The 25,567-nt window shown below is 45.0% G+C and overlaps 2 protein-coding genes across 6 annotated transcripts in view; one reads left to right on the forward strand and one right to left on the reverse strand.

The window, feature by feature from the left end:
* Positions 1–1,618: 1,618 nt before the first annotated feature.
* On the reverse strand, positions 1,619–11,309 carry MRPL2 (mitochondrial ribosomal protein L2). Its single transcript, XM_079968983.1, has 8 exons — positions 11,195–11,309; positions 8,753–8,842; positions 7,655–7,820; positions 5,935–6,076; positions 5,694–5,809; positions 4,605–4,715; positions 3,142–3,215; positions 1,619–1,904 (listed from the first exon to the last, which is right to left on the reverse strand). The coding sequence occupies exons 2-8, from the start codon at positions 8,819–8,821 to the stop codon at positions 1,692–1,694; spliced, it is 891 nt and encodes a 296-aa protein (XP_079825109.1). The 5' UTR covers positions 8,822–8,842; positions 11,195–11,309; the 3' UTR covers positions 1,619–1,691.
* Positions 11,310–13,713: 2,404 nt separating this feature from the next.
* The window catches only part of KLC4 (kinesin light chain 4), a 65,566-nt gene continuing 53,712 nt past the window's right edge, over positions 13,714–25,567 (forward strand). For 4 of the 5 annotated variants that reach the window (XM_079968682.1, XM_079968686.1, XM_079968687.1 and 1 more), the window contains exon 1: positions 13,824–13,971. The gene's annotated coding sequence lies outside the window, so the exon portion shown is untranslated. The other variant, XM_079968685.1, reaches the window with a different exon arrangement.

Consider the following 25,567-nt stretch of genomic DNA (forward strand, 5'->3'; position numbering starts at 1 on the left):
GTAAGATGCCACAGGTATTAATGCAAAGTTTTATATTTTTGAACATGCAGAATTGCCATTGCTATTCTGCAGCCTCTCTGCATCATGAAATTCATTTTGCATCTAGCAGACACTTGACGCTGCAATTCTGTATGGGTCTACTCAATGGTAAGTCCCACTGATTTCCACAAGGCTTTCTCCCAGGTAAATGAGTGTAGCAATGCAGCCTAATTCAGTCTAACATTTGTTGGAGCAGCTGGGCATAAAAAGGGTTCAATTTCCTTCAGCCTAATTCACCCCATGGGCAAGGTAATCACAGGTGCAAGGTCAAATGAGCCATTTGCTTGTGGTAATGGCTCTGAGCACTACCTATATCTATTACTGTATGTCAGATTCCCAACATTTTCATTGCATCTCAAGACTCTCAACAAGATGCAGGCTTTTACTCCTGAATCATGCCCAGATTTTCTTATCCCCCTTCCCTACCCACCCCCTATGTTTTGCTGAACCTCTAACCATAAGGGTTCTGGTCTGGAGGTGAAAGCACACTTGCTATTTTGGGGTGACGTTTTAGTTAATCCTAATTAAGGCATCGCTCTACCACAATTTTTTTCCGTACTGCATCACAATCTGCCCACATTACCCTAACAATCGGATTCCGTACTGAGTCAGTTAAACCTAAGCACACCAATTTAAATGGGTTCAGATCCTCCCAATTCTGACTAGGACTAGGTTGTTTAGTGTGTCAGCCCCAGTAAACTGTTCTCTCCAGTGGGATTTACGGTATTCTTTCAACAATCGCCCATTTTGCCAGAACTGTACGATTATCAGTTTATGGTAACAGAGAGGCAGGCTTTTTCATGCCCTCCGTGCTGAAATGAGATGCCCACATCAGTATTGGCATTCTGAGGGCTCCTGAAGACACACTTGTTTGGGCAAGCATTCCCCTGAACCAATTTCTGATGTTATTATTTTAACTCTTAAAATGGTTATGCTATTAAATCCTGTTTTGTTATATATTTTAACTGAGGGTGCTTTAATGCCCCACTGCAATTGTACTGATTTTATAGCTGTAATCTATAAAGCAGAGACATCACCTTGCCAACAAAGGCCCATATAGTTAAAGCTATGGTTTTCCCAGTAGTGATGTATGGAAGTGAGAGCTGGACCATAAAGAAGGCTGATTGCCAAAGAATTGATGGTTTTGAATTATGGTGCTGGAGGAGATGCTTGAGAGTCCCGTGGACTGCAAGAAGATCAAATCTATTCATTCTGAAGGAAATCAGCCCTGAGTGCTCACTGGAAAGACAGATCCTGAAGCTGAGGCTCCAATACTTAGGCCACCTCATGAGAAGAGAAGACTCCCTGGAAAAGACCCTGATGTTGGGAAAGATGGAGGGCACAAGGAGAAGGGGATGACAGAGGACGAGATGGTTGGACAGTGTTCTCGAGGCTACCAGCAGGAGTTTGACCAAACTGCAGGAGGCAGTGGAAGACAGGAGTGCCTGGCGTGCTCTGGTCCATGGGGTCACAAAGAGTCAGACACAACTAAACGACTAAACAACAGAGGCCATTTTGGCATATAAGCGGTAAATAAATTAACAAACAACAACAAGGGATGTACTCTGCAACCTTAGCCGAGTTTACATGTCAGAGAGGATAGCCTTTATTGACAGAATCCTACAGAATCATTGACAACACAGACACAGGCATCAAACGTGTGCAGACGCTGATGGGATGTTGACATAGCTCTTCATGGGTGGGAGGGGCCTGATCTTGCGGCCCGCCCATCCCCCTTTGCGATGCCACAGGCCACTCTTGGGCCGCTTCCCTAACCACCGGTTCCGACCAGCCTTCCCGATGATCCGCTTGTTGTGGTCAACGTTGGAAACGCGGCCCACTGTTGCCATGCAGGTCTCCATCACCTGTAAGAGTGAGAAAGGTTATGGAGCAGGAATACAAATCAGGGGTGAAGAACCTCAGTAGACACATTGCCTAACTCGTACAAAACCTATGTGGGAAAGTGTAGACTGAGCAATGATAACGTTAGAAGCTTCATACGTCATTACACCCTCGATTTTTACATGTTGCTGGATCTTTCTGGATTTAACTTCCTTCCGCAGGGCCTGTAAGACAGAGCTAATCTGCCTGGCTTTCAATTTGAACTTAGCCTGATCTTTTATTCCCCTTCCTTCCCTCCCCTTTTTATGAAGATTACCCACTCTGGGAACCCACAGCTAATTTCCCCTGGTTTCCTCGCTGGCCCAAATAGGACTAATTTAGCCAGCTAACCGTGGTGATCATCTAATGTTTATTGGATGGATTTCCCCCCTAAATTGATTTTTGAATCCTGAATTTATTGTTATTCATGTTTTATATTGTATTTTATGCTGTTTTTTGTTGCATCAATTAAGTGTTTTAAATTTGTTGTTAGCCGCCCTGATCCCGGTTTTCCGAACCAGGAAGGGCGGGGTATAAATAAAAAATTATTATTATTATTATTATTATTATTATTGACAACTTGGTTCAGCACAGAAGGCCCAAACAATACAACCAATACAACCAGGTGGCCTCCGTATTTTCTTGGATTACAACTCCCACTTGACCACTGGCAACGCCAGCCAGGTCTGATAGGAACTGTAGTCCAAAACATCTGGTGGGCACCAGGTTGAAGAAGGCTGCCATATGAATGGGTCAGCGAGCAGATGCCATCTGCCACGTGGCGGCATATACAGTGATACCTCGGGTTACATACGCTTCAGGTTACATACGCTTCAGGTTACAGACTCCGCCAACCCAGAAATATTACCTCGGGTTAAGAACTTTGCTTTAGGATGAGAACAGAAATCGTGCTCCGGCGGCGCAGCAGCAGCAGGAGGCTCCATTAGCTAAAGTGGTGCTTCAGGTTAAGAACAGATTCAGGTTAAGAACGGACCTCCGGAACAAATTAAGTACTTAACCCGAGGTACCACTGTACTTTGTCTTACAACAGGCTGAGGCTGCCTGTTGCGTCTCTGCATGATTTGCTGCTCTGGACTTGCCTCCTTCAAACCACTGTCCTCTGAGGAAAGCCACTTCTGCTGCTTCTCTGCATTAGGAGTGACAGGATAATTAACCATCCTCAGAGGTGGTTGCATCTCTGTTGCATCCCAAATTGTTTACCTGCATTTGCCTCTTGGAGGGTAACTGGATGATGACTGTCTCGTTCACCTTCCTTAGTATCACGCCACATGTGCCTGGAAGCAAGAACAAGGCATCAGCAGGGCTTCAGTATGCTTTGACTCAGCCCAGCTCACATTTACTGGAAGCAGCAAGGAAGCGAATTCCCCATAAGCTTCTTTAGAAACTGCTGGCCAGATCCTGATCTCCCACAAAGCAGTGTGGGTCCCTTTTTTAAAAAAATTCAAGGCATTTATATAATAATCATTAGCATTTCTAAGCAGTATACAAACAACAACAACATACAGAGAATAAAACAGTAAGAAGTTCATCATAAAGCAGGCATCCCCAAACTCAGCCCTCCAGCTGTCTTGGGACTACAACTCCCATCATCCCTAGCTAACAGGACCAGTGGTCAGGGATGATGGGAATTGTAGTCCCAAAACAGCAGGAGGGCAGAGTTTGGGGATGTCTGATCATAAAGCTTAGAATGCCTACTGGAATAAGAAAGTATTTTCTGCTGTGTGCCTGAAGTTCAGCAAGGTTCAGTCGGGAGGTGGTACCACAGGCTGGGGCCCACAACACTGAATGAATGGGGGACTACCAATGGAGACTTCCCCAAAAGATTTACTTTATATGGGGTGGAGTTTGGGAATCCAAAGGGTATATAATTATAATTTGTTCTGTTTTTATTTTTGTTTCGCTATTTGTATGAAAATGGGGAAAGCCGTGGAAGGGAAATTTTGCTCGACTTTAGAAAAATGTTTAAGAATGAGTGATGATGTATAAATATTGATGTTTAAGTTTGGATAACCTAAAATTGGTTTTTAAAATGGTTTAAATTAAATGAAAATAACGTTTGCAAAAATAAATTGAGAATATGGAAGAATATGGAATGGAAGAAAAGAGGAAAAGTGAAATAACAACATGCTAAAATAAATTATTAAGTTAAAGTTGAGAAATAAGCAATAAGGTCTTGCTGAGCTAATAATTTAAATTGGAATACAAGAAGGGGAGGTGTGAGGAGGTCTGAGAAACAAGTTAAATGAAAATAAGTAATTGAAACTTTATGTGTTTTTAATTGTTTGTAAGTTTTGTATTTTTGTATTTTTGTTATCTTTTGTCTATTTTTGTTTTTGTCTTGTTTTTAAAAATGCTAATAAATATTCATTTTAAAAAAAACACAAAAGATTTACACCGCATTAGAAACATTCTGTTGTGAAGCAGTTTATAAATCCTTAAATAAGAATAAAAAGGGGCAGCTCCTATAAAAAAGGGGGAGTGTGTGTGTAAGGAGGCAGAATAAGATTCTTTTGGGACACAGACTCCATTTGTTCCAACAGATTTAACCTTCTCCTTTAGTTGAAAAGGAAGGGAGGAAAAGGAGGCAACTGTCTTGATTCTGATCACCTGCCCAGATTTGCTACCTCCCTCAAAGTTGTTTCTGGCCTTGATCTGGTGCTGACCTGCTGCTCGAATATACTGTGCTCCTTTCCCGGGATGGCTCTCTAAATTGTTGATCAGGGTCCCTACTGGCAGAGCCCCAACTGGATAGGCATCTCCTTCGTTAGCCGACACTGGAAGACAATAAATAAATAAATTCCACCACCGTATTCACACCGAAAACAGCCAAGGCACAAAAACTCCAAGTAGAACTAAGGCCCAAGTGTGCAGCCTCAGTCTGTCCTCCTTCGGCAGGTGGACAAGCACAAGGAATGTCACGCACAATGTTGGTGCCACCACTGAAAAGGCCCTGCTATGGATACAGGGCCATCCAATGTAAGGGTGGGAGTGAGAACAGAGCTTCGGATGCTAATGCTTCCCTGTACATTTAAACAGTGGTTCCTCAATATTTTTCCCCCATGGATCACTTGAAAATTGCTGGTGGTCTTGGTGGACCACTTAAATGCTTTTGACGTCCATTGTAGCAATTGTGATGTGCTATGCGTAGATGCTGTATGTGTTTTAACTGTATCATTATTGCTGCTTTCACCTCTTACTGCATTTTAGTGCATTACATCAAATTCAACTACAGATTAAGAAATAAAAGCAGCAATAAAAATAGAGTTAAAAATCAATGCAGTTATTGATATTGTGCAGGGAGGAAAAAGTGGATGTCCTAATAACTTTAGGCACCCTCAACAAACTACAGTTCCCAGGATTCTTTGGGGGAAGCCGTAACCCTTTAAAGCGTCATGATACTGCATTAAATGTATGGCGCAGACGGAGCCACTGCCTGTTCCACTGTCAAAACTGTTCTTACTGTTAGGAAATCTGCTTCCCTGCAATTTCCACACATTAGTTCGAGCCCTACGCTCTGGAACAACAGAGACTGAGCCTGCTCCCATCTTCTGAAAGACAGCCCTTCAAATACTTGAAGAGAGCTACCCTCCCTCCTCTGAAAGCTTCTCTTCTCCAGACTAAACCTACTCAGCTCTTAAGAACTATTCGTGGGCCTTGGTTTTTTCAGAGTCCTTGCCACTTGCATTACCCAGCTGGTCAACGTCCTTCGTAAAATGTGGCACCCAGAACGGGACACCATCCTCCAGATTTACCTGCCATCCTGCCAATTTGTCCTGAAGTTTTGAGGATGTCACCAGCCTGCATGTTTTCTGTCGCAATGATCCACCGTCTCCTCTTCCCTCCAGCCACGAGAGCTATGTCTGCAGATCTGCCGTGGGCAATAACAAAGAGATACCAAGAGGGCATGGTCAGCCTAAGCTGTCAGTCTCATTCCCAAGTATCAAAAAGGAAAAAAAACCACCACAGTCTCCAGACCATGTGTCTGCTACTCACCTGCATGGGTCGTACCGCACCTGAACCACTTTCTCCTCAAAGAAACCAGGCTCTTGTCCAGCTTCATAGTTCAACCTTCGGAAATCAATCATGCGGTAGCGCTGCTTACGCCCGCCTCCAATTCTATGCACCCGGATACGACCTTGTGACGGACATGGAGCTCATTCAGCATCACACATTGCAGTCAAATGGATAGATAAAAATACTTCCCAGCAACCACCCTATCTCTATGAAAGCGGTCAGAAATTAGGTCTGGCCAAAGGTAAAACCTGAAACAAGACTAAAAGCTTCCAGGTTTCAAAAAGCAAGTATCTAGTCCTCATGGTGGTTAGTATACCCTTGGTGGGGTGGGGGGAAGCGGGAATTAACTTGAGAATTAGAAACAGAAACCAAAAGATGCCCACATTGTTATTCATATTGACTTGGGAACAATACAATATGTTTAGCTAAGAGTCCTTATTGTAAAGTTGCTTCGTTAATACAGTGGTGCCCCGCAAGACGAATGCCTCGCAAGATGGAAAACCCGCTAGACGAAAGGGTTTTCCGTTTTGGAGGTGCTTCGCAAAACAAATTTCCTATGGGCTTGCTTTGCAAGACGAAAATGTCTTGCGAGTTCCTGCGGGGTTTTTTCCCTTTCCCCCCCTTTTTCTAAGCCGCTAAGCCGCTTATCAGCTGATCCGCTAAGCCGCTAAGCCGCTTAACAGCTGATCCGCTAAGCCGCTTATCAGCTGATCCGCTAAGCCGCTAATGGGCTTGCTTTGCAAGACGAAAAAACCGCAAGACGAAGAGACTCGCGGAACGGATTCTTTTCGTCTTGCGAGGCACCACTGTATTTCGATAGTTGACTCGAGCATTTCTTATTTGAATCGATGAATCCCCAAAATAAAAATATTAGAGAGCCCTGGTGCAGCTATGATCTGGAAATTCTCACCTCACCCATGAGTTCAATCAGTGGCATTAAGAAAACTATCGTCCTCTTTGTTCCGGTTCCAATCCCCCTTGTGTAACATGGAGATAACTACCCTGGATAATGCTACGCTGGCCTACTGGGTTGTTGTAAGAATTACTTTATGTGAAGTCCTTTGTACACTCGAAACGCACGATACAAATACTAAGCATAATGATCGGAAGAACATATCTCCTCCTAACTGGAGCTTGGCATCCACCATTTTCTTTGAGGTGGGTCACAGTTCAGTGGCAGTGCACAAGCTTTGTGTCTAGAAGTTCCAAGGCTTGGTCCTCAGCACCTTCAGTTAAAAAGCAGTTCCAAGAACATAAAAAGAACCTGCTGGATCAGGCCAAGAGCCCATCTAATCCAACATCTCATTCTCAGAGCCATTGTTGGACTCCCACTGCCTTCCCAATTATGTGCCTGGTTTTGGGAAGAGGCGTAAGGGCTCTCGTAGGGTCCTAGAGCCCTCCTACCTCCTGCCCAAAGCCTAGTTAGCACATTCCCATCTTGCTGCCAGTATTCGGCCCCTAACAAGTTGTCCTTGAGAGAATATGGCCCTCAACAGAAGAAAGGTTGCCCACACCTGCCTTAATGTAGTCTAAAGATTTAAAACAAAAACTGTGTTGTTGTTTTTTAAAAAGAAATTCCCTTGCCATAGGAGAACAGCATCAGAAGACTTGGCTTTTTTCCCTACTTGGTCTCTCCTGACAGAGGAGGTTGCCTTCGCTCACTTGAGCGCAGTCCAGCTGTGAGGGGCTGCAGACATACCTGTGTGGTCGCGCCCTCCTGTCTTTTTCATGCTGATGGGCTTTGTGGTATACTTGATCCTGCATTTCCACAGTGGATCGGAGGTAGATAGAACAGCAGAGGTGCTGATTTCACGGTATGCATGGACAAGGCCAGCAAGGCAGGTGGGCTTGGGAGGCACAGGTATCTAGGAAAGGCGGAAATCAAGCATCATGAACTGAATTTTCTACCCTAATTCCTATGTTCAGGGTGTGTTTGAATTAGATCTACGCCAGAAGTCTCTAGCATGGTCTTCCCTTAGTGTCCACAAAACATCTTTGTCCTCCACAATCACTGCTCCCTCAATCCTGAGGTGGTGAGAAAGACTATCTTTTTCTCCTTTGTAAAGGAGATAGAGCTGAAGGAGGAAGTTGGAAGAGTGGCCCTTCCCCCCCTTCCTCTTTCAGCTCTATGGGCTTTTAAGGGTGTGTTCTCTGTCCATTTTTGGTCTGAATGTGCCCATGGTCTTAAAAAGGTTGGTAACCCCAATCTAGGCCATAATCTCACAATCCTTTGCTGTCTATTGTGCTTTGGAAATGTGGCCTTAAAATGCAGTGACAATCTTATCAGAAAAGATCTGAAAAAATTATCCCACTGCAACGTGTTAAAAATGCAGCAGTTGTTGCAAAACACAGGGTCAAAAACACTTGAAAAGTTTGTGGTGCTTTGTGGTGGAAGGGGTTGGGACTGAATCCTGTATTAGATGTCACAACCTCCAAGCCAAAACACTGTTCTCCCTACTTTCAGAATTTTGGGGGGAGAGGGATGTTGGTTGCTATTACTCAGGAGAGCAGAAAACAAATGCTCATAAGAATTTTTCCTTATTATATCTGCATGCATCATTTGGTCAAATCCTAAAACAAACAGCAACAACAAAAACGGAACTGATTTCTAGGCTGAGCCCTGATAATTCCAAGCTTAATTTAAGGCCTTGGTGTCAGGAAAATAAGCAAGTTTAATTGCGCTGCAAGGTCCACAGCAAAATTCTATCCAGAGAGAGGACATTCTATACACACAGTGCATGCAATAATATACCCACAGTGGAAAAAGATAAGAAACTGATCAACGTGGCTGCTGTACCTGGGAGAGACGAGGACTTGAGGACAACAGCAGGGACCCAAAGCTCCGGATCAAGCTAGATACAGCCATTATCAATAACACCTGTTCCTGCTGCAGAGATGGGGAAGAACAGAAGTATTATTAGTTGACTGATATATGTGAAGTGATGTAAGCAATAAAAATCATTAACACAAAACAGACAGGAAGCTTTGCTGGGTAAGTTCCACTACTCCTAGGGGGAAAGGTAAAAACAATCATTTATGATTTTATTTGTTCCGTAAAAAAAATAAAATCTAACCCATTCTCCAAGAAGCTTACGGTGGGGTTTGTTCCATTTGATTCTCACAAGCCTGTAAGAGATGTTAGGGGGAGAGGTGGTGATTGGCCCAAGGTCACCTAGTGATTCAGGATCCAAACCCAGCTTTCCCAGGTACTAACTGACACTACTTCAAGGATGGGGAACCTGTGGCCATTCAGATGGTGTTGAACTCCCAATTCTATCTCCCCAGCCAGCAGGGATGATGGGAGTTGTAGCCCAATGTCTAGAGGCCACAGGTTCCCTATGCTTGCTCTACACATTATGCCACCAAAACATAGATAACTGGAACTGGGGAGAATCTTGAACCATCTTATTCCAAAGCAGCATCCCTAGAGTTGTAAGAAAACTTGTGAGGTGTCTCTCTAAGGAAAGCATTTCAATGTATAAAACAGGATGAAATATACATGCAGAGTGTGTGAAATTGCTTTGAATCACAAGAAAATTTATGGGTGGCAATGGGAAGAGTGTCATCGTGCTTGCATTCCCATTCTTAGGCTGCAATCCTACACCAACTTGAGTAACCCTCACTGAATGGTTACTTCTAAGTAACACTGTTAGCAAACAGATTCTAGGACAGCTCAGGAGCAGTGATTTCCTCATCTGGGGGAGAGGGGACCATCACAAGTCTTTATTAAAGGTAAAGGTAAAGGACCCCTGACAGTTAAGTCCAGTCGCGGACGACTCTGGGGTTGCGGTGCTCATCTCGCTTTACTGGCCGAGGGAGCCGACGTTTGTCCGCAGACAGTTTTTCCGGGTCATGTGACCAACATGACTAAGCCGCTTCTGGCGAAACCAGAGCAGCGCACGGAAACACCGTTTACCTTTCCGCCGGAGTGGTACCTATTTATCTACTTGCACTTTGAAGTGCTTTCGAACTGCTAGGTTGGCAGGAGCAGGGACAAAGCGACGGAAGCTTACCCAGTCGTGGGGATTTGAACCGCAGGGATTCGAACCGCCGACCTTCCGATCGGCAAGCCCTAGGCTCAGCGGTTTAGACCACAGCGCCACCCGCTTTATTATTCCCCTCTAATTATTGTGCCTGATAATTAAAGGAAAAACACTCAAAGAGCTTTTCTGAGATGCGTCGGGTAGCAATTCAGCCAAGTTTTTTCTCAGAGTATAGATATTAAAGAGTCTCATGCTCTACTGACTGAGCCATCCCTCCCCCTGAAGTTAATGAACATGCCTAAGTTAGGTCCATTAGTTTAAAGGGGAGTACTCTTGAGTAGACATGGGACGCGGGTGGCGCTGTGGGTAAAACCTCAGCGCCTAGGACTTGCCGATCGCATGGTCGGCGGTTCGAATCCCTGTGGCGGGGTGCGCTCCCGTTGTTCGGTCCCAGCGCCTGCCAACCTAGCAGTTCGAAAGCACGTCAAAGTGCAAGTAGATAAATAGGTACCGCTTACCAGCGGGAAGGTAAACGGCGTTCCATGTGCTGCGCTGGCTCGCCAGATGCAGCTTGTCACACTGGCCACATGACCCGGAAGTGTCTGCGGACAGCGCTGGCTCCCAGCCTATGGAGTGAGATGAGCGCACAATCCTAGAGTCTGGCAAGACTGGCCCGTACAGGCAGGGGTCCCTTTACCTTTACCTACTCTTGAGTAAAATTTATGTGAATACCACCAGTAATACCCCACCCCGACCCAAGGGGTTAGAATGAAGGATTGTGACAGGGCAGGACATTTGGAACAACAGCAGTCTCTTGTGCAACATGACACCCAGTTTACACAAATGTAAATTTCACGATGTTCAAGGGCACAGGACAGCAGCCTTAATTGCAAGAAACGCGCCTAAGCGGCAGTCCTCTCCGCCCACTTGCCTGGTCGTAAGTCCCGTTGAGTTTAACGGGTCTTACCTCCGAGTAGGTACGTATAGGGGTTGCACCACTGGACTCCGATCCGAACCCAGGATCGGAGTCTGGTTTCAGCAGCCCTTACTTCCAAGAAATCCCTGCAAAGTATATTGCAGCTGGAGGAGGAGGGCTTTTGCAGAGAAACGTCTCCGGCAGCTGCAGGGGTCTAACTAACAAGGCTTTCCAGGAAACTATATCCCACCCCGGAACGGATATGTTTTTCAGGCAGGCATTATGGCCATGCTCAATGCGACACCGGGAATGAGGAGACATTGAGGCCGCCTCCACTCACCCAGAATTAGGTCCCACGCCACTAGTCCTGTGCCTCCATTCTGCCTTCCGGAGCCCACCGAGCATGCGCACGCCAGTCCTGGGCGGAGCTCCAGTTTTGCTTTGACGTAAGAGGGGCCGAGAATCCATAAAAGGGATGGGGAAGAACGGGGTCCCCCAGGTGCTGGTTGGGCTGCAGGTTCCCCGTGAAGGAGGTTGGGAGTTGTAGTCCAACAACATCTGGAGGGCCACTTTAGTACTGCTTAATACTGCTGCGGGCAGGACTCAGAAATCCTTGTTTCACACATTATTTTGCTAATAATAATAATAATAGTACATAAAGGTAACACCTCAACTGCTCTAGAAACCCAATGAAAAGCTGTTGTTGTTTAGTCGTTTAGTCGTGTCCGACTCTTCGTGACCCCCTGAACCAGAGCACGCCAGGCACTCCTGTCTTCCACTGCCTCCCGCAGTTTGGTCAAACTCATGCTGGTAGCTTTGAGAACACTGTCCAACCATCTCATCCTCTGTCGTCCCCTTCTCCTTGTGCCCTCAATCTTTCCCAATATCGGGGTCTTTTCCAGGGAGTCTTCTCTTCTCATGAGGTGGCCAAAGTATTGGAGCCTCAGCTTCAGGATCTGTCCTTCCAGTGAGCACTCAGGGCTGATTTCCTTAAGAATGGATGCGTTTGATCTTCTTGCAGTCCATGGGACTCTCAAGAGTTTCCTCCAGCACCATAATTCAAAAGCATCAATTCTTCGGCCATCAGCCTTCTTTATGGTCCAGCTCTCACTTCCATACATCACTACTGGGAAAACCATGGCTTTAACTATACGGACCTTTGTTGGCAAGGTGATGTCTCTGCTTTTTAAGATGCTGTCTAGGTTTGTCATTGCTTTTGCTAGGCTCTGAATAATGTCTCTTGTTTCATTTTTCATGTAGGAGACTTGAATTGTCAAAGTTGCACACGCAGCTGAGCTCCTGTGCTTTTAAAGCTGCTGGACGGGGAGGCAGAAACTCGGCAGGCGAAACTTTTCCCCAGCTCCGTGCAAGGAAAGCATTCACCTGATGAATGCTGCTACCTCGAAAAGATTAGGAGGCTTGGAATGAAACTGACAAGCCCAAGAAGCAGCTTTTCAGGGTGATTGGCAAGGTATTGAGGGCTGATCCTGGAGAGACTGTGTGGTGCAGTTGTTAGCATGCCATGTTAGGGCTATGGAGGCCTAGCCTCAAACCCTATTGCCACCCCACAGCCATGAAGCACACTCTCTTTTCTAAATTTATTTGATTTTCCTTATTAAAATTTACATTCACACAACAACATACTATATAAAAACAAGATTCCAAAGAATCTCCTGGACTTCCCTCCTCTCCTTTGTGGGTCTTATTGTTAGTCTTTTCCTTCTGCATCTCTTATAGTGATCCAGATTTTTGTATCTCCATTACAATAATTTATATCCATTATCTCTCTCTTTCTCTCTCTCTGCCTGGCCTACCTCACCTGGCTGTTGTGAGGGTAAGCTAAGAGGGAAAGAACCACACACACCGCCTTGAGTTCCTTAGAGGAAAGGCTGTATATATGTGCAAGAGTAGTAAGTTATTGTCACTATTAAAAATATTATTAAAATAATAAAACTATATGATTATCAATCTAGTGAAGGGGTAGGGTGCCGTTTTCATTCAGGGGAGATATATTTGGAAAACTATGTGAGAACGCTTATTGCTTATTCACCAGCTGCTCTTGCCGTGGTGGTTTATTTCATTTTCCTTTCATCCTTGCTTTGCTTTCTTGAAAATAAATCATTGTAAGTCATATTATAAATAAATAAATAAATAAATAAATAAATAAATAACATCATCATTTTTCAAAAGAAATTATGGTAATTATGGGGACAGAACTACCTAAATTGTATAGAAATTTATTTATGTATGCTACTACAGCAGCAATAATGTTACTTGCCCCAAAGTGGAAAGAAGCAAAAGTCCCAGGAATGGAAGAATGGATACAAAAACTTATGGAATTTGCAGAAATGGCAAAACTTAACCGGAAGAATAAGAAATCAAGATAACAAACTTTTTATAAAAGAATGGAAATGGTTTATTGAATATTTACAGATAAATTGTAAACAGATAAAAACATTGGCAGGACTAATGTAATAACCTGCAGTTTTATAAGAGTATATATTTACAGTAGATAAATAAATGAGCAAGTTAAATGAACTTGGATATGCAGAAGTTATTAAAAATAAATTTTAGGAACTGCAGAAAAGAGGGGGAAGGAAGTCAATTTTTGAAATATTGATTGTAAAACTAATGAAATGTATAAATTTGAAAAGCATAAATAAAAAACTTAATAAAAAAATTAAAAAGTGAAGGGATTTGGAAAGGCCTTGGAAATAAGGGGCAAAGCAACGAAGCGAACGTCTGAATGGCGGACACGGGACATGACTCCTCCTTTCCCTCGTTTCTGCGAAGGAAACTCAACTGGCGAGGCTTGACGGGTTAAGTTCTTCGCGGTCACCTGACCGAAAACTCCCCGCCCCCTCTCCGCGCCCTTAAGAGATAGGGAGGATCTCCCTAAGCGCGTCCTGCACCATGTTGGATTTAAAGGGGCCGCGGCAGGATTGGGAGGAGCTTAGAAGGAGGTTTGTTTTCCCTTCCAGTCGGGAACGGCCGCCGGCGCCGCCTCGTTGGAGAGGGAGGGGGGGAACACCGGCGGCGAGGAAGTGATAGCGCGAGCCATTTGCGCATGCGTGGCTAGCCATCCATCCTACGAGGCTGTTCCTGAAAAAGCAGCAGGTAGGTTGCCTTTCTTTCTGCCTTTTCGGAATACGGCGATTGGTTTTCATAATGGATATGCCCCCCCCTCCAATCTCTGGCAGAGTGTTTTCGTTGCAGCAGGGTGGTCCTGCCGCAAAGGGGGGGGGGTTAGGCCTCAGAGGGGTGGTCTGCCTGCTGGCGGGTGGGCCAGCGGCTGCTTGCAAGGGGGGGAGGGAAATGCCAAGAGGCAAGACTGCCTCTGATCTGGGAGCCCCCACTTTCACCTTCTCCCCTACCCACCACCCACCAGCCTTAGGGGCAAGGCGTTCAAACTCTGCACATGCTCAGGAACACTGCTGTCTGTCCCCTGTGTTCCAAGGCTGAGTGCTGCCCGTGAAATACGGTTGCTGGGATCGAGCCCTGTCACTGTTTCAGCCCCGATTTCCAAGCTGGCGGTACCTCAGATGTGTCTGCCCGGTTCTCTCTTCCCCTCATTGCCAATGGCTCATGCCTGACTCACTTGCAAAGGGTTGTTGCGTTTGTTTGTTTTCGGCTTCTGTAGGGCTGTGGCTCTCTGCTGCGCTGGCAAAGCAAAAGACTCTGCTCCAGGCTAATAGAAGATAGAAGGGCAGATGCCCAGGATTCCTGCCACTCCTTTACTGACAGCAGTTGTGTAGGTTGCCAGAGGAAAACGCTTCTCTTTCTATCTCAGTCTCCTATTTGGGCTTAGTCATCACTGATCACAAGTTGCTTCCTGACCTGACCAGGAAAATTGGTTCAATGCAGCTGCTGGGGCAGATACCAGGTTTGCTTTGGGAGTGGGAGCCACAGTGATGCCTTACAAGGCTTATTTCTTATATTGTGGCTGTTTATTCTCTGTTGTGGTGTTATCTCCTCCTCTGATTCAAAGCTGCCCCTATCAGCGTGGATTTATTTGCGTAAAATCTGACTTACTTGGCTGCAGTCGTACGTCACACTAAAGTCAGAGGGTCTTACTTCCCATAAACATGTTTAGGATTATGCAATTAAGAGTGGCAGCTGCCGTAGCTGATGATGGGTTTGAGATTCCTGATTTGGGAGCAGCCGCTACTGAGTTGAGTTCTGCCTTTCTTTAGGAACTGTGGAGCAAGGGTGTTTCATTTTCACAAGAGTCTTCCTTACCCATTTTCCTTTCTTCTTCTTTTTTAATGCCAGAGAACTATTTAATACATGTGGCATGTTTTGCTTAGCTGGGATGTGGCTAAAAGCCCTCTGATGCAACATTCTGTAATGGTCCTACCACTTTCCAATTCCTGTCCCGTTTTTACAAAGAATTTAGGACTGTCTGGGCTCTCTGGTGCCTTGTGCTTTTTCCTCAACTCCCACCTAAATAGGCTGCTGGGTTCCTGACATCCTCTTGTTAATCATTCAGATGTCTGATGCTGTTTTGAACTCTGAAACCAGCTCTGGGAAACTATGGCATGCTTGTTCTTAGTTTCAAGGTCTGCTGTGTATGTGGCACTGACCTGCTATTTATAATCATGATGCTATCTCACCATTCGGCTGTGGGCTGTGGCCTCCTGCAACAGGGAATTTAATGGATTATTTGATGCAACTTCAGGCATTTCTTTTGCAAAGGACTGAGGTCACACCCGCAACATACATTCAAGCACATTTATAGCATATGGCTTTCCCCAAACAATACTGGAAACTTGTTTACCCCTCGCAGAGCTGCAATTCCCAGCACCCTCAACAAGCTACAGCTCACCGAATTCTATGGGGGAAGCAAAATGTAACCTGAGTTACTGCTGCAATTCTAGGCAGAGTTAGATGTACCTAGTTACATGTGTTGTATGTCTGAGTGAAATACCGGTAGTTGGTATTGCTTTACTCGAATGAGTCTTTTCTCTAAATTATTAGGTGCACTGGATCTGCACCGGGAACATCCATCTACCACAGCGTTTTAGTGTATTTAGAGTTTCTGCAGATAGATATATTGAACATGAATCACGATCAGTTGTGTCAAAGGGCCACATGATTAAGAGTCTCACACTGTGGCCAGTTGATAATCTGGCTCATGCTTCTCCTAAAGATTAAGTGTTTTGTGTTGGTGCCTCTATTCAGTGCTTTTTTTTCTTTAAAAAAAATATGTTTAAGCGTACTCTTATTTTGACTCAAGAAAATCACTATTTTATACTTCAAATCAGGAAAAATAAATACAGTAAATGAACAAAAGTCACAAAATGTTTAGGGGTATGTGTTCCCCTACGTCCCCCTAGGAAAAAAAAGCACTGCCTCTATTGTTATAAACTTCTAATCTGAAGATGATACTTGGCTAGGAAAGACTGGGAGAACCGTTTGGCAGGCTGAACTTATTTTCTGAAAGGATAGTGTTTGTTGGTTATATTTACTGATGAACTGATAAATGTACTATTTGACAGCAAAATCAATGTCCTGTTTGTGCTTTGGTAACTCAACGATATTTTTAAAAGATTGCTTCAGGGAGTACAAATATAGGTGAAGGAGCCCAATTTTAAACAAACTCTAGTATTGCAGAATATGAATTGTCCCTAAATGACGTTCATCTGAAGCCATTTAGCAGTTGGTGAATGGCTTCAAAAGACATGATATTTTGCCCTAATACAGAAAAACCCCTTAACACTTTTGTTCACTTATGGGGTGGTATATTTTTATCTCAGATTAAAACAGTAGGTTGTAGAATTTGTGTATTCAGAACACCTTTCCTGTGTAAAAAAAGAAAATAACATGAAGCACTTTGAGCACAGCGAAATGGCACTGGCTATGACTTAATAATAGATCCGCTGTCAGTTTGGATTATACCGATTTCTACTTTCATGTGATCTATTCGAAAACATTCTCAAGCTAACTTTTCTTGGACAGTAACGATAAATGGTTTGGACAACGAATCAAGACATGTTCAATATAGGCAGGTTTTAATCAATTGGACAGCAGCCTTCAACCTTGCCTGAAACAGGACAAACTTTTAAACCTCAACCTCAAACAAGGAATACTCCTGTATGTGCTTCTAACTGCTGTCTACTAGTAGTTAAAAGTTTGTCTATAAGTAACTTCTGATTTACAGTAAAAGCAAAATTAACCAGGGCTCATCACACGGAATATCCCATTGGGAAGGGTTTGTTAGGTTATTCCTTACATTCTTCCCATTCCTGCTCTTCAGATAATTGTTTCCAAAGCAGCTCACAAAGGCATAAGAAACAGGCCCTCACCAGACTCACTACTGAAAAAAACAAGATGCACAAGAAAAGAGGAGTATAAGAAAAAGGTAGAGATTAGTTCTTCAAGGCCAGAATGAAGTCGTAAGCTATGTATGGGTATTTGTATTTGGTTCAGGCCCAGCTGATCTTCCCCTTCCTGGTGTTTTTGCTTGTTCCTTGGCTGCTGGATGGGACCAGAGTGTCCTTTACCCCTGGTTCTGTAGTCCCAGGGACAACTGGCAGTGGGAGCTAGATGCCCTTTCTTGCAAGGAAGGGAAAGCAAGCCCCAGTGGAGGCTGGCATGCCAATTTCAGTCTGCCTTCAGTCAGTCCCAACTTGGCTGACTTCTTTCTTCTAAGCCAGTGATGGCCAAACTTGACCCTCCAGCTTGTTTTGGGACTACAGTTCCCATCATCCCTGACCACTGGTCCTGTTAGCTAGGAATGATGGGAGTGGTAGTCCCAAAACAGCTGGAGGGCCAAGGTTCTAAGCAGTCCAGGGGTAGCACAGGCAACCAGCTTCACCCTTATTGTCAATGTTGCTTTTGTTGATTTTAGCAAGGAGGAAGATAGGCAAAGCCAATGGATTCTGGTTTTGTACCCATCAGTGTCTCTGGCTCCACCTGCTGTTGGCCTCCCTGCCTTCCACCCTGTCATTACCAGCAAGCTCTTTGCAGTTGTTCCTTTTCTAACAAATAGATGGGGCCAAGCTGATCTTCCCTTGGCTTGAGTACAATCCCTCCATAGCCCTTGACTATGACATGGAGCCCATTTTCCTTAGACCCCCTAGAGTAACTTGCTTGTGTTCCCTCCTTCAGAAATGAGTAGTCCCTCTCCTTTCTCCAACTAGATGACTGGTCATTGCCTAAGAATCTTTTCCCCTGAAGAAACTATCCTGTCTTATTTGAGAGCAATTAATTTGTCTGGGTCTTAATCTTCGTATATTAAGAAGCAATGATAGGGCTATATACTAAGATTATCCATGGCTAAATTGTCTTGAGCACATACCAGGTACAATGGCATGTAATTAAGAGGATTAAAGTGCAAGTAGTTCGGTGCTGAATGAAGGTTCAGGAAAACACTGTCTTTCGGAGTGCGGAAATTCCGAGATTAGTGGTGCTGAAGTTGGACAATAATAATAATAAGATAATTATAATTTATTATTTATACCCTGCCCATTTGACTGGGTTTCCCCAGCCACTCTGGGCAGCTCCCAACAGAATGTTGTTGTTGCTGTTTAGTTGTGTCCGACTCTTCGTGACCCCATAGACCAGAGCACGCCAGGCACTCCTGTCTTCCACTGCCTCCCGCAGTTTGGTCAAACTCATGCTGGTAGCTTCGAGAACACTGTCCAACCATCTCGTCCTCTGTCGTCCCCTTCTCCTAGTGCCTTCAATCTTTCCCAACATCAGGGTCTTTTCCAGGGAGTCTTCTCTTCTCATGAGGTGGAGTATTGGAGCCTCAATTATTATTAATATTCCCACAAAATAATAATAATTTAATAAAAAGTGATAAAAACTAGAATCTCTAGTTCTTCCCGAAGTTGAGGAAGGAGAGACTGTTCCATAAGCTGCAATTCTGTATGCGGTTACCTGGGAGTAACTCAGTGAGGCTTACTTCTGTATGCAGACACAGAATTGCGTTTTATATTTCCTAGTTTTAGAAATCCTTACAGATGTACTAGGCTACAGTACCCAATTTAAAGTCTTCCACGCGCTAAACATGAGCCCTGTTGGCTGGAAGAGTGGAGTGCTAACATTTAATTCAGTGGGGAAAAGGGATGATTCAGCTGTGGGGAGTTTGGGAAAGTGCTTTCATATATAGTGGCAGCTCTCTAGTCTGCTGGTTAAATGGTTGCACAAGCACAAAGCAATCAGACTGCTGTAAATTCATGTTTGCAAAAGCTGACCTTCCTAAGGAGGCTTGGGCAGTTGCTAGGCGAGGTACAAAAGGAGACTGAAGGAGAAGTGATCTTAGAAAGGGGCGAGAACAAAATAAAGTAACACTCTACAGAGAAAAATCTTTCCATGGACACTAGCTCACCCTTTGCCAGTCCGGTGCTCTCTAGATGAACTACAACTCCCATCAGCCCTTGGACTTTTTGAAAAGGGGGAAACTAAGTATGGTTGTGCTCATTTGTCTTCTTTTTCCTTTGCTGCCCGTGGAAGGGCTTATTGAAAGGCAGGGAGAGAGAAGCGCCCGGCCCATTTGCGCCCTCTTTGCTTTACTTCCCACTGGTCTCATAGAGCAACAATAGGCAGCTGCTCTAGCTATGGAGTAGTTTTTGGAAAGTGTGCATTGTGTGGAGTAGTGCAGGAGAAAGTTCAGCATCCACTCTTGGTGTTGTTTAGTCGTTTAGTCGTGTCTGACTCTTCGTGACCCCCTGGACCAGAGCACGCCAGGCACTCCTGTCTTCCACTGCCTCCTGCAGTTTGGTCAAACTCATGCTGGTAGGTTCGAGAACACTATCCAACCATCTCGTCCTCTGTCGTCCCCTTCTCCTTGTGCCCTCCATCTTTCCCAACATCAGGGTCTTTTCCAGGGAGTCTTCTCTTCTCATGAGATGGCCAAAGTATTGGAGCCTCAGCTTCAGGACCTGTCCTTCCAGTGAGCACTCAGGGCTGATTTCCTTAAGAATGGATGCGTTTGATCTTCTTGCAGTCCATGGACTCTCAAGAGTCTCCTCCAGAACCATAATTCAAAAGCATTAATTCTTCGGCGATCAGCCTTCTTTATGGTCCAGCGCTTTGTTGGCAAGGTGATGTCTCTGCTTTTTAAGATGCTGTTTGTCATTGCTTTTTTCCCAAGAAGCAGGAGTCTTTTAATTTCGTGGCTGCTGTCACCATCTGCAGTGATCATGGAGCCCAAGAAAGTAAAATCTCTCGCTACCTCCAACCACTTTTATTTTGTTTTATTTTGCTGCTGGCCAGCCACGTGGAGCAGTAGGCAAACAGCTAGTTTAAAAATAATGTCTGCATTTGGGTGGGGCGGGGGAAATCACAGAGCTCACCTATTGCTTTCCTGCCTGCCAGTTTTATGGCAGCAGCTGGCTGAGGGACTTTTTTTTAAATGTGTGTGTGGAGGAAGAAATGCACCGATCATCCTGTTGCTACTTTGTTTGTTTTGCTGGCCAGCAGCAACCAACATGGCCACTGACATAATCACAGGGCACTGCTGGCCACTGACAGACAGCATGTTGTTGCTCTGCCTTCCATGGGCGGCCACCAGAAAAGATGCTGCTGCATGGTGACTATTGTTTACTGCCTTCCATAACATTTCACTAGCTGCTGCGAGTGTGTATCAGACCTGGGCTGCTGCTCTTCCAACTAATTATATCTCTTGGTTCTTCCTTGTTTGTTGTTCCTTTGTGTTGCTTGCCAATCCAGCTGCTGTGCTTCGCCTTTTCAAACTGTGGATCTCTGCAGCTTGTATAGCAATAGCCTGTTACCTTAACTAGCGCGCGGTAGGCAACTGAATGGGGGCATGCCACAGTAGGGTTGTCCTCATTGCAGCTGAAAAGCTGCCCCCACTTCATGTATTGCTGGATGTTGCAAATTACCTCAGACTCCTGCAGATTGTCATGCAAGAATCCTCTGGTGTATCCTTCCCTTTTGGCTCTGTCTGTATATTTGTGCTTGCTTAAATAAAATTACACCAGAAGAATACCACTGTTAAAGGACATGTTCCTGGTGTGGTTTTTTGTTGTTTTTTTTTTGGATGTGTGAGTGTGTGTCAGTTGTATAGATTGCTTTGCTGTAAACAGACTTGAATGTTTTAATAGGTATACAGTAGTACCTCAGGTTAAGTACTTAATTTGTTCCGGAGGTCCGTTCTTAATCTGAAACTGTTCTTAACCTGAAGCACCACTTTAGCTAATGGGGCCTCCTCCTGCTGCCGTGCCACCGGAGCATGATTTCTGTTCTCATCCTGAAGCAAAGTTCTTAACCTGATGCACTATTTCTGGGTTAGCGGAGTCTGTAACCTGAAGTGTATGTAACCTGCAGCGTATGTAACCTAAGGTACCACTGTAATTTGATGTAGATTTACTCTGCGATAGTAGCATGTTCGCGCCAATTCCTACCTAAAACAGTTGTTGTTGTTTAGTCGTGTCCGACTCTTCGTGACCCCATGGACCAGAGCACGCCAGGCACTCCTGTCTTCCACTGCCTCCCGCAGTTTGGTCAGACTCATGCTTGTAGCTTCGAGAACACTGTCCAACCATCTCGTCCTCTGTCGTCCCCTTCTCCTAGTGCCCTCAATCTTTCCCAACATCAGGGTCTTTTCCAGGGAGTCTTCTCTTCTCATGAGGTGGTCAAAGTATTGGAGCCTCAGCTTCAGGATCTGTCCCTCCAGTTAGCACTCAGGGCTGATTTCCTTCAGAATGGATAGGTTTCATCTAAAACAGTACCACTGTTATTCTGCATGGAGTGGAGGTATATTATCTGCATCTGGGCCTGTGAGATCTGCACTGTCAGCATGGGTATTGATGTGTGGAAAATGTTCAGCTCAGACACTAACAACAGATTAGCCCTTTGTACCTCTGGGGGATTCACAGCATTGGTCTGAACACAGCCGCCCCTGTTTCGAACTCTCCTCATAGACTGTGTCAAGAGGGGTCTTGAGAGTGGAAGCAAAGGGATTTTCCCTGGTGCTATCTGTTGACATAGGAGCAGTGCTTCATAGTGAGAAGGGGGGGGGGGGGGGAGAGAGAGAAATCAGTATTTGTGAAGTGGCCTAAGTAGATTGCTTGCATCCAAAGACCAGAGTTCGTATGAGATTGTCTTGAAACAACCACGGGTATGAGAAGCCAAGGATTTTAAACCTGCATGTGTCTCTTGTTCAAAGAGTAAATGATGTTGGCATCTGTCTTGAGATACAATGGAGGGCAAAATGCTGTGTTAGCAGCACCAAAGTGACTTCTCTGGGGTGCAAGTCTGGACAGTGTGTATGGTTTAGCATGACACCCAAAAACAGTAAAGTGTGTGTTGGGGTGAGGGAGGCAGAACCCAAACTCTCCTTCTCTCTGCAGTCATCAAACTCCTGATTTTGAGTGTCCAGGATATTTTAAAATGGATAAAATAAACAAATCAAGCAAGGCATGGCAAGGCAAGTGGGACGCACTCAATACAGGAAACAAAGAAACCTGAAGTGAGATTTGTCCCAAACACCCTCCATCTTTCTCCTCTTTCTACCAGTCTCCCTTCCCCCTGGGGTCATGTATTATTTTGTGATAGGCCTTAATTGTTAGAAGCCTCTTGAGTGAATTTTGACTGGAAAGTAGGAGCCAGGGTATATACAATAATTAAAATGAAACTACTGTATTATTTTCATAGGGGAAAGGGAAGGGGGGGTGAGAACAGGTTGCTGGACAAGATAGGCCCTTGGCCTGATCCTGCGGGCTCTCCTTACGTTGTTATTAGACAAGTATAGTTCTGTTCAAGCTGTATGAAGTGCTTCCTCTATTCGCTCTTTCCTCCTGCATGCCGATTTTCATTTCACTCAGCAAGCCGCCCTGTTTAACATTTAATATCCCTTGACGTCTTCTGTGCGGCTTTACAGAGTCCCAATGGCTGTAAGCGACCACAGATCTCCATTGGGTGCGGCTATAATTAAACCACCTTGGAATGGGAGAGCAGAGTTAATATTTACCTAGCCGTGGAGTGAAAAGCCTTGTTTTTCTTCTCTCTTGATATAAAGCAAGAGACAAGGCTGCCTTGTACTTGAGTTTTATGGTAAGTGCTTATCTTGCACTTGAGGCAGAGCCCAGCCCCACCCAGTACCTGTTTTAACGTTTTGGCTTTCCTGTTAACTCAAATGGGGTAAATATGTATTAGGGAGCCTGGCATGCATGTCTTCCCTTTGAAGACAGGCATGTTGGAGGGTAGCAGTTGACAAGGGTTGTGTGTCTTGACATGCCATTAAAAGATGGGTCTGGTGCTTCACTGTATACTTTTCTATTTTGACTCATAATTTAGGAACATAGTGCTATAGGAATTCTAAGGTCTCATATATATAAATCTTATGTTCATAAATTTACAAGGCAAACATGTGCATAAGTATATAAACCACATGTCTACAGGAGTACAGGAGAGCAATCCTGAAACCATTTTGACTCTTCCAGTGACCTCAAATATTCTCTGCAGTGAGGAAGAAAAACGGGAAAGCCTCCCCATTGTCTCTTTGCTCAAATTCTGTCTTAAGGGCATAAAGGTAAAGGTAAAGGGGATCCCTGACCATTAGGTCCAGTCACGGACAACTCTTGGGTTGCGGTACTCATCTCACTTTATTGGCCGAGGAAGCCGGCATACAGCTTCCAAGCATGACTAAGCCACTTCTGGCGAACCAGAGCAGCGCACGAAAACGGCGTTTACCTTCCCGTCAGAGTTTACCTACTTGCACTTTGACGTGCTTTCGAACTGCTAGGTTGGCAGGAGCAGGGACCGAGCAACGGGAGCTCACCCCGTTGCGGGGATTCTGATCGGCAAGTCCTAGGCTCTGTGGTGAGCCTGGGACCTGGATTCAGGAACTAAGTACCGTATTTTTTGCTCTATAAGACTCACTTTTTCCCTCCTAAAAAGTAAGGGGAAATGTGTGTGCGTCTTATGGAGCGAATGCAGGCTGTGCAGCTATCCTAGAAACCAGAACAGCAAGAGGGATTGCTGCTTTCACTGCACAGGGGTCCCTCTTGCTGTTCTGGCTTCTGAGATTCAGAATATTTTTTTTCTTGTTTTCCTCCTCCAAAAACTAGGTGCGTCTTGTGCTCTGGTGCGTCTTATAGAGCAAAAAATACGGTATTTAGCATTTCAAAAGGAATGGTCAGGCTGCCCAGGTGGAGCAATCAGTGACCATTGTCAGGTATCCCGACAAATAGGATTTCTGTGGTAGACTGCCCCCTGTCATGTATTTCTGTTGGAGAACGCCTCCTTCTGTGATGTTTGTATGATGCTTTGGGGGGTGGTCTTGAGCTACAGGGTGGGCAATTTCAAAAGTCTATATAAGGGCTTGCACGCCATTGTTTGGGGTTCTTCTCCTCCCTCCCAGTGTGGGGTGAGTGGGGGACCCTGTTGCAACAGTTTAATAAAGATCAGGCTTATTAAACTGCTTTGCTTCTCAGTATTCTCTGGTTGGCCTCTGTTATTTTCTCCTTCCAATAGGGAACCTACTTAAGGACTCTGTACGGCCTCTTGGATCCCCCATAAGGGAAAAGAAGCAGTTTCCCCCCTTATAACAATAGGAAGCTTCCTTTATATTGAGTCAGATCATTGGTCTATCTAGCTCACCTTTACCCATCTAGCTCAGTACTGTCTACACTGACTGCCAGCAGCACTCCAGGGTTTCAGACAGAAGCCCTTCCCAGCCCTACCTGGGGAGGCTGGGGATTGAACCCGAGACTTTCTGCATGCAGAGCACTCACTCACTCACTAAGCTACAGCTTCTGACACATACAGGAGGGAGAAATGGGGTAAGGGAAAAGGTCTCAATTTGTTTAATACGAGGGAAGTAGCAATGTAGAGACAGGAGGATGAGCAGTGAGAGGTCTAGGGGCATTACTGAGTAAAGTAGGGGTAGCCAATGTGGTGTCTTCCAGATGTAGTTGGACCACAACTCCCATTTACCCATTCCAGTATGGCTAGTAGTCAGGGATGATGGGAGTCCAACAATGTCTGGAAGGCACTTCTTGGAGTAAATATAGTGTAAAGGTAAAGGGACCCCTGACCATTAGGTCCAGTCGTGACCAACTCTGGGGTTGCGGTGCTCATCTCGCTTTATTGGCCAAATATAGTATAATTTAGTATAATTCTAAAACAGGATGCAAGGATTCTCCCCAAGCCCACCGCAGGGCACCTAACAGTGTCTTTAAAATATATATGGCTATAATATCAGTAGGGATGCGGGTGACACTGTGGGTTAAACCACAGAGCCTAGGACTTGCCGATCAGAAGGTCGGTAGTTTGAATCCCCGCGACGGGATGAACTCCTGTTGCTCGGTCCCTGCTCCTGCCAACCAAGCAGTTCGAAAGCACATCAAAGTGCAAGTAGATAAATAGGTACCGCTCCGGCAGGAAGGTAAACGGTGTTTCCGTACGCTGCTCTGGTTCCCCAGAAGCGGCTTAGTCATGCTGGCCACATGACCCGGAAGCTGTACGCTGGCTCCCTCGGCCAATAAAGCGATATGAGCACCGCAACCCCAGAGTCGTCCACGACTGGACCTAATGGTCAGGGGTCCCTTTACCTTTATCATTAGTAAAACAAGAGAGAATTTCCTCAAATCTTGATCTAGTCTTCCACCAAAGGCCATCAAGAATGAGCCTTTAATGGATTATCCTGGACAAACGCTTCCAATTTAGGGGTACAGTCCCTAAAACAGGCCTTGTTTCTTTTTGTTAATCTTGGTGGTCCATGGTTTTCTAAATCTGGACC

Source organism: Podarcis cretensis, assembly GCF_951804945.1.
Source record: "Podarcis cretensis genome assembly, chromosome: 3".
NCBI classification, from domain to species: domain Eukaryota; kingdom Metazoa; phylum Chordata; class Lepidosauria; order Squamata; family Lacertidae; genus Podarcis; species Podarcis cretensis.

What these genes read in the sequence shown, in the direction of transcription:
- MRPL2 (XM_079968983.1), bottom strand. Translation starts at nt 8,821, where the DNA reads ATGGCTGTATCTAGCTTGATCCGGAGCTTTGGGTCCCTGCTGTTGTCC. An exon ending in CAAGTCCTCGTCTCTCCCAG is followed by an intron (nt 7,821 to 8,752) that starts GTACAGCAGCCA and finishes CGCCTTTCCTAG; the next exon opens with ATACCTGTGCCTCCCAAGCC. An exon ending in ACAAATTGGCAGGATGGCAG is followed by an intron (nt 4,716 to 5,693) that starts GTAAATCTGGAG and finishes ATTGTCTTCCAG; the next exon opens with TGTCGGCTAACGAAGGAGAT.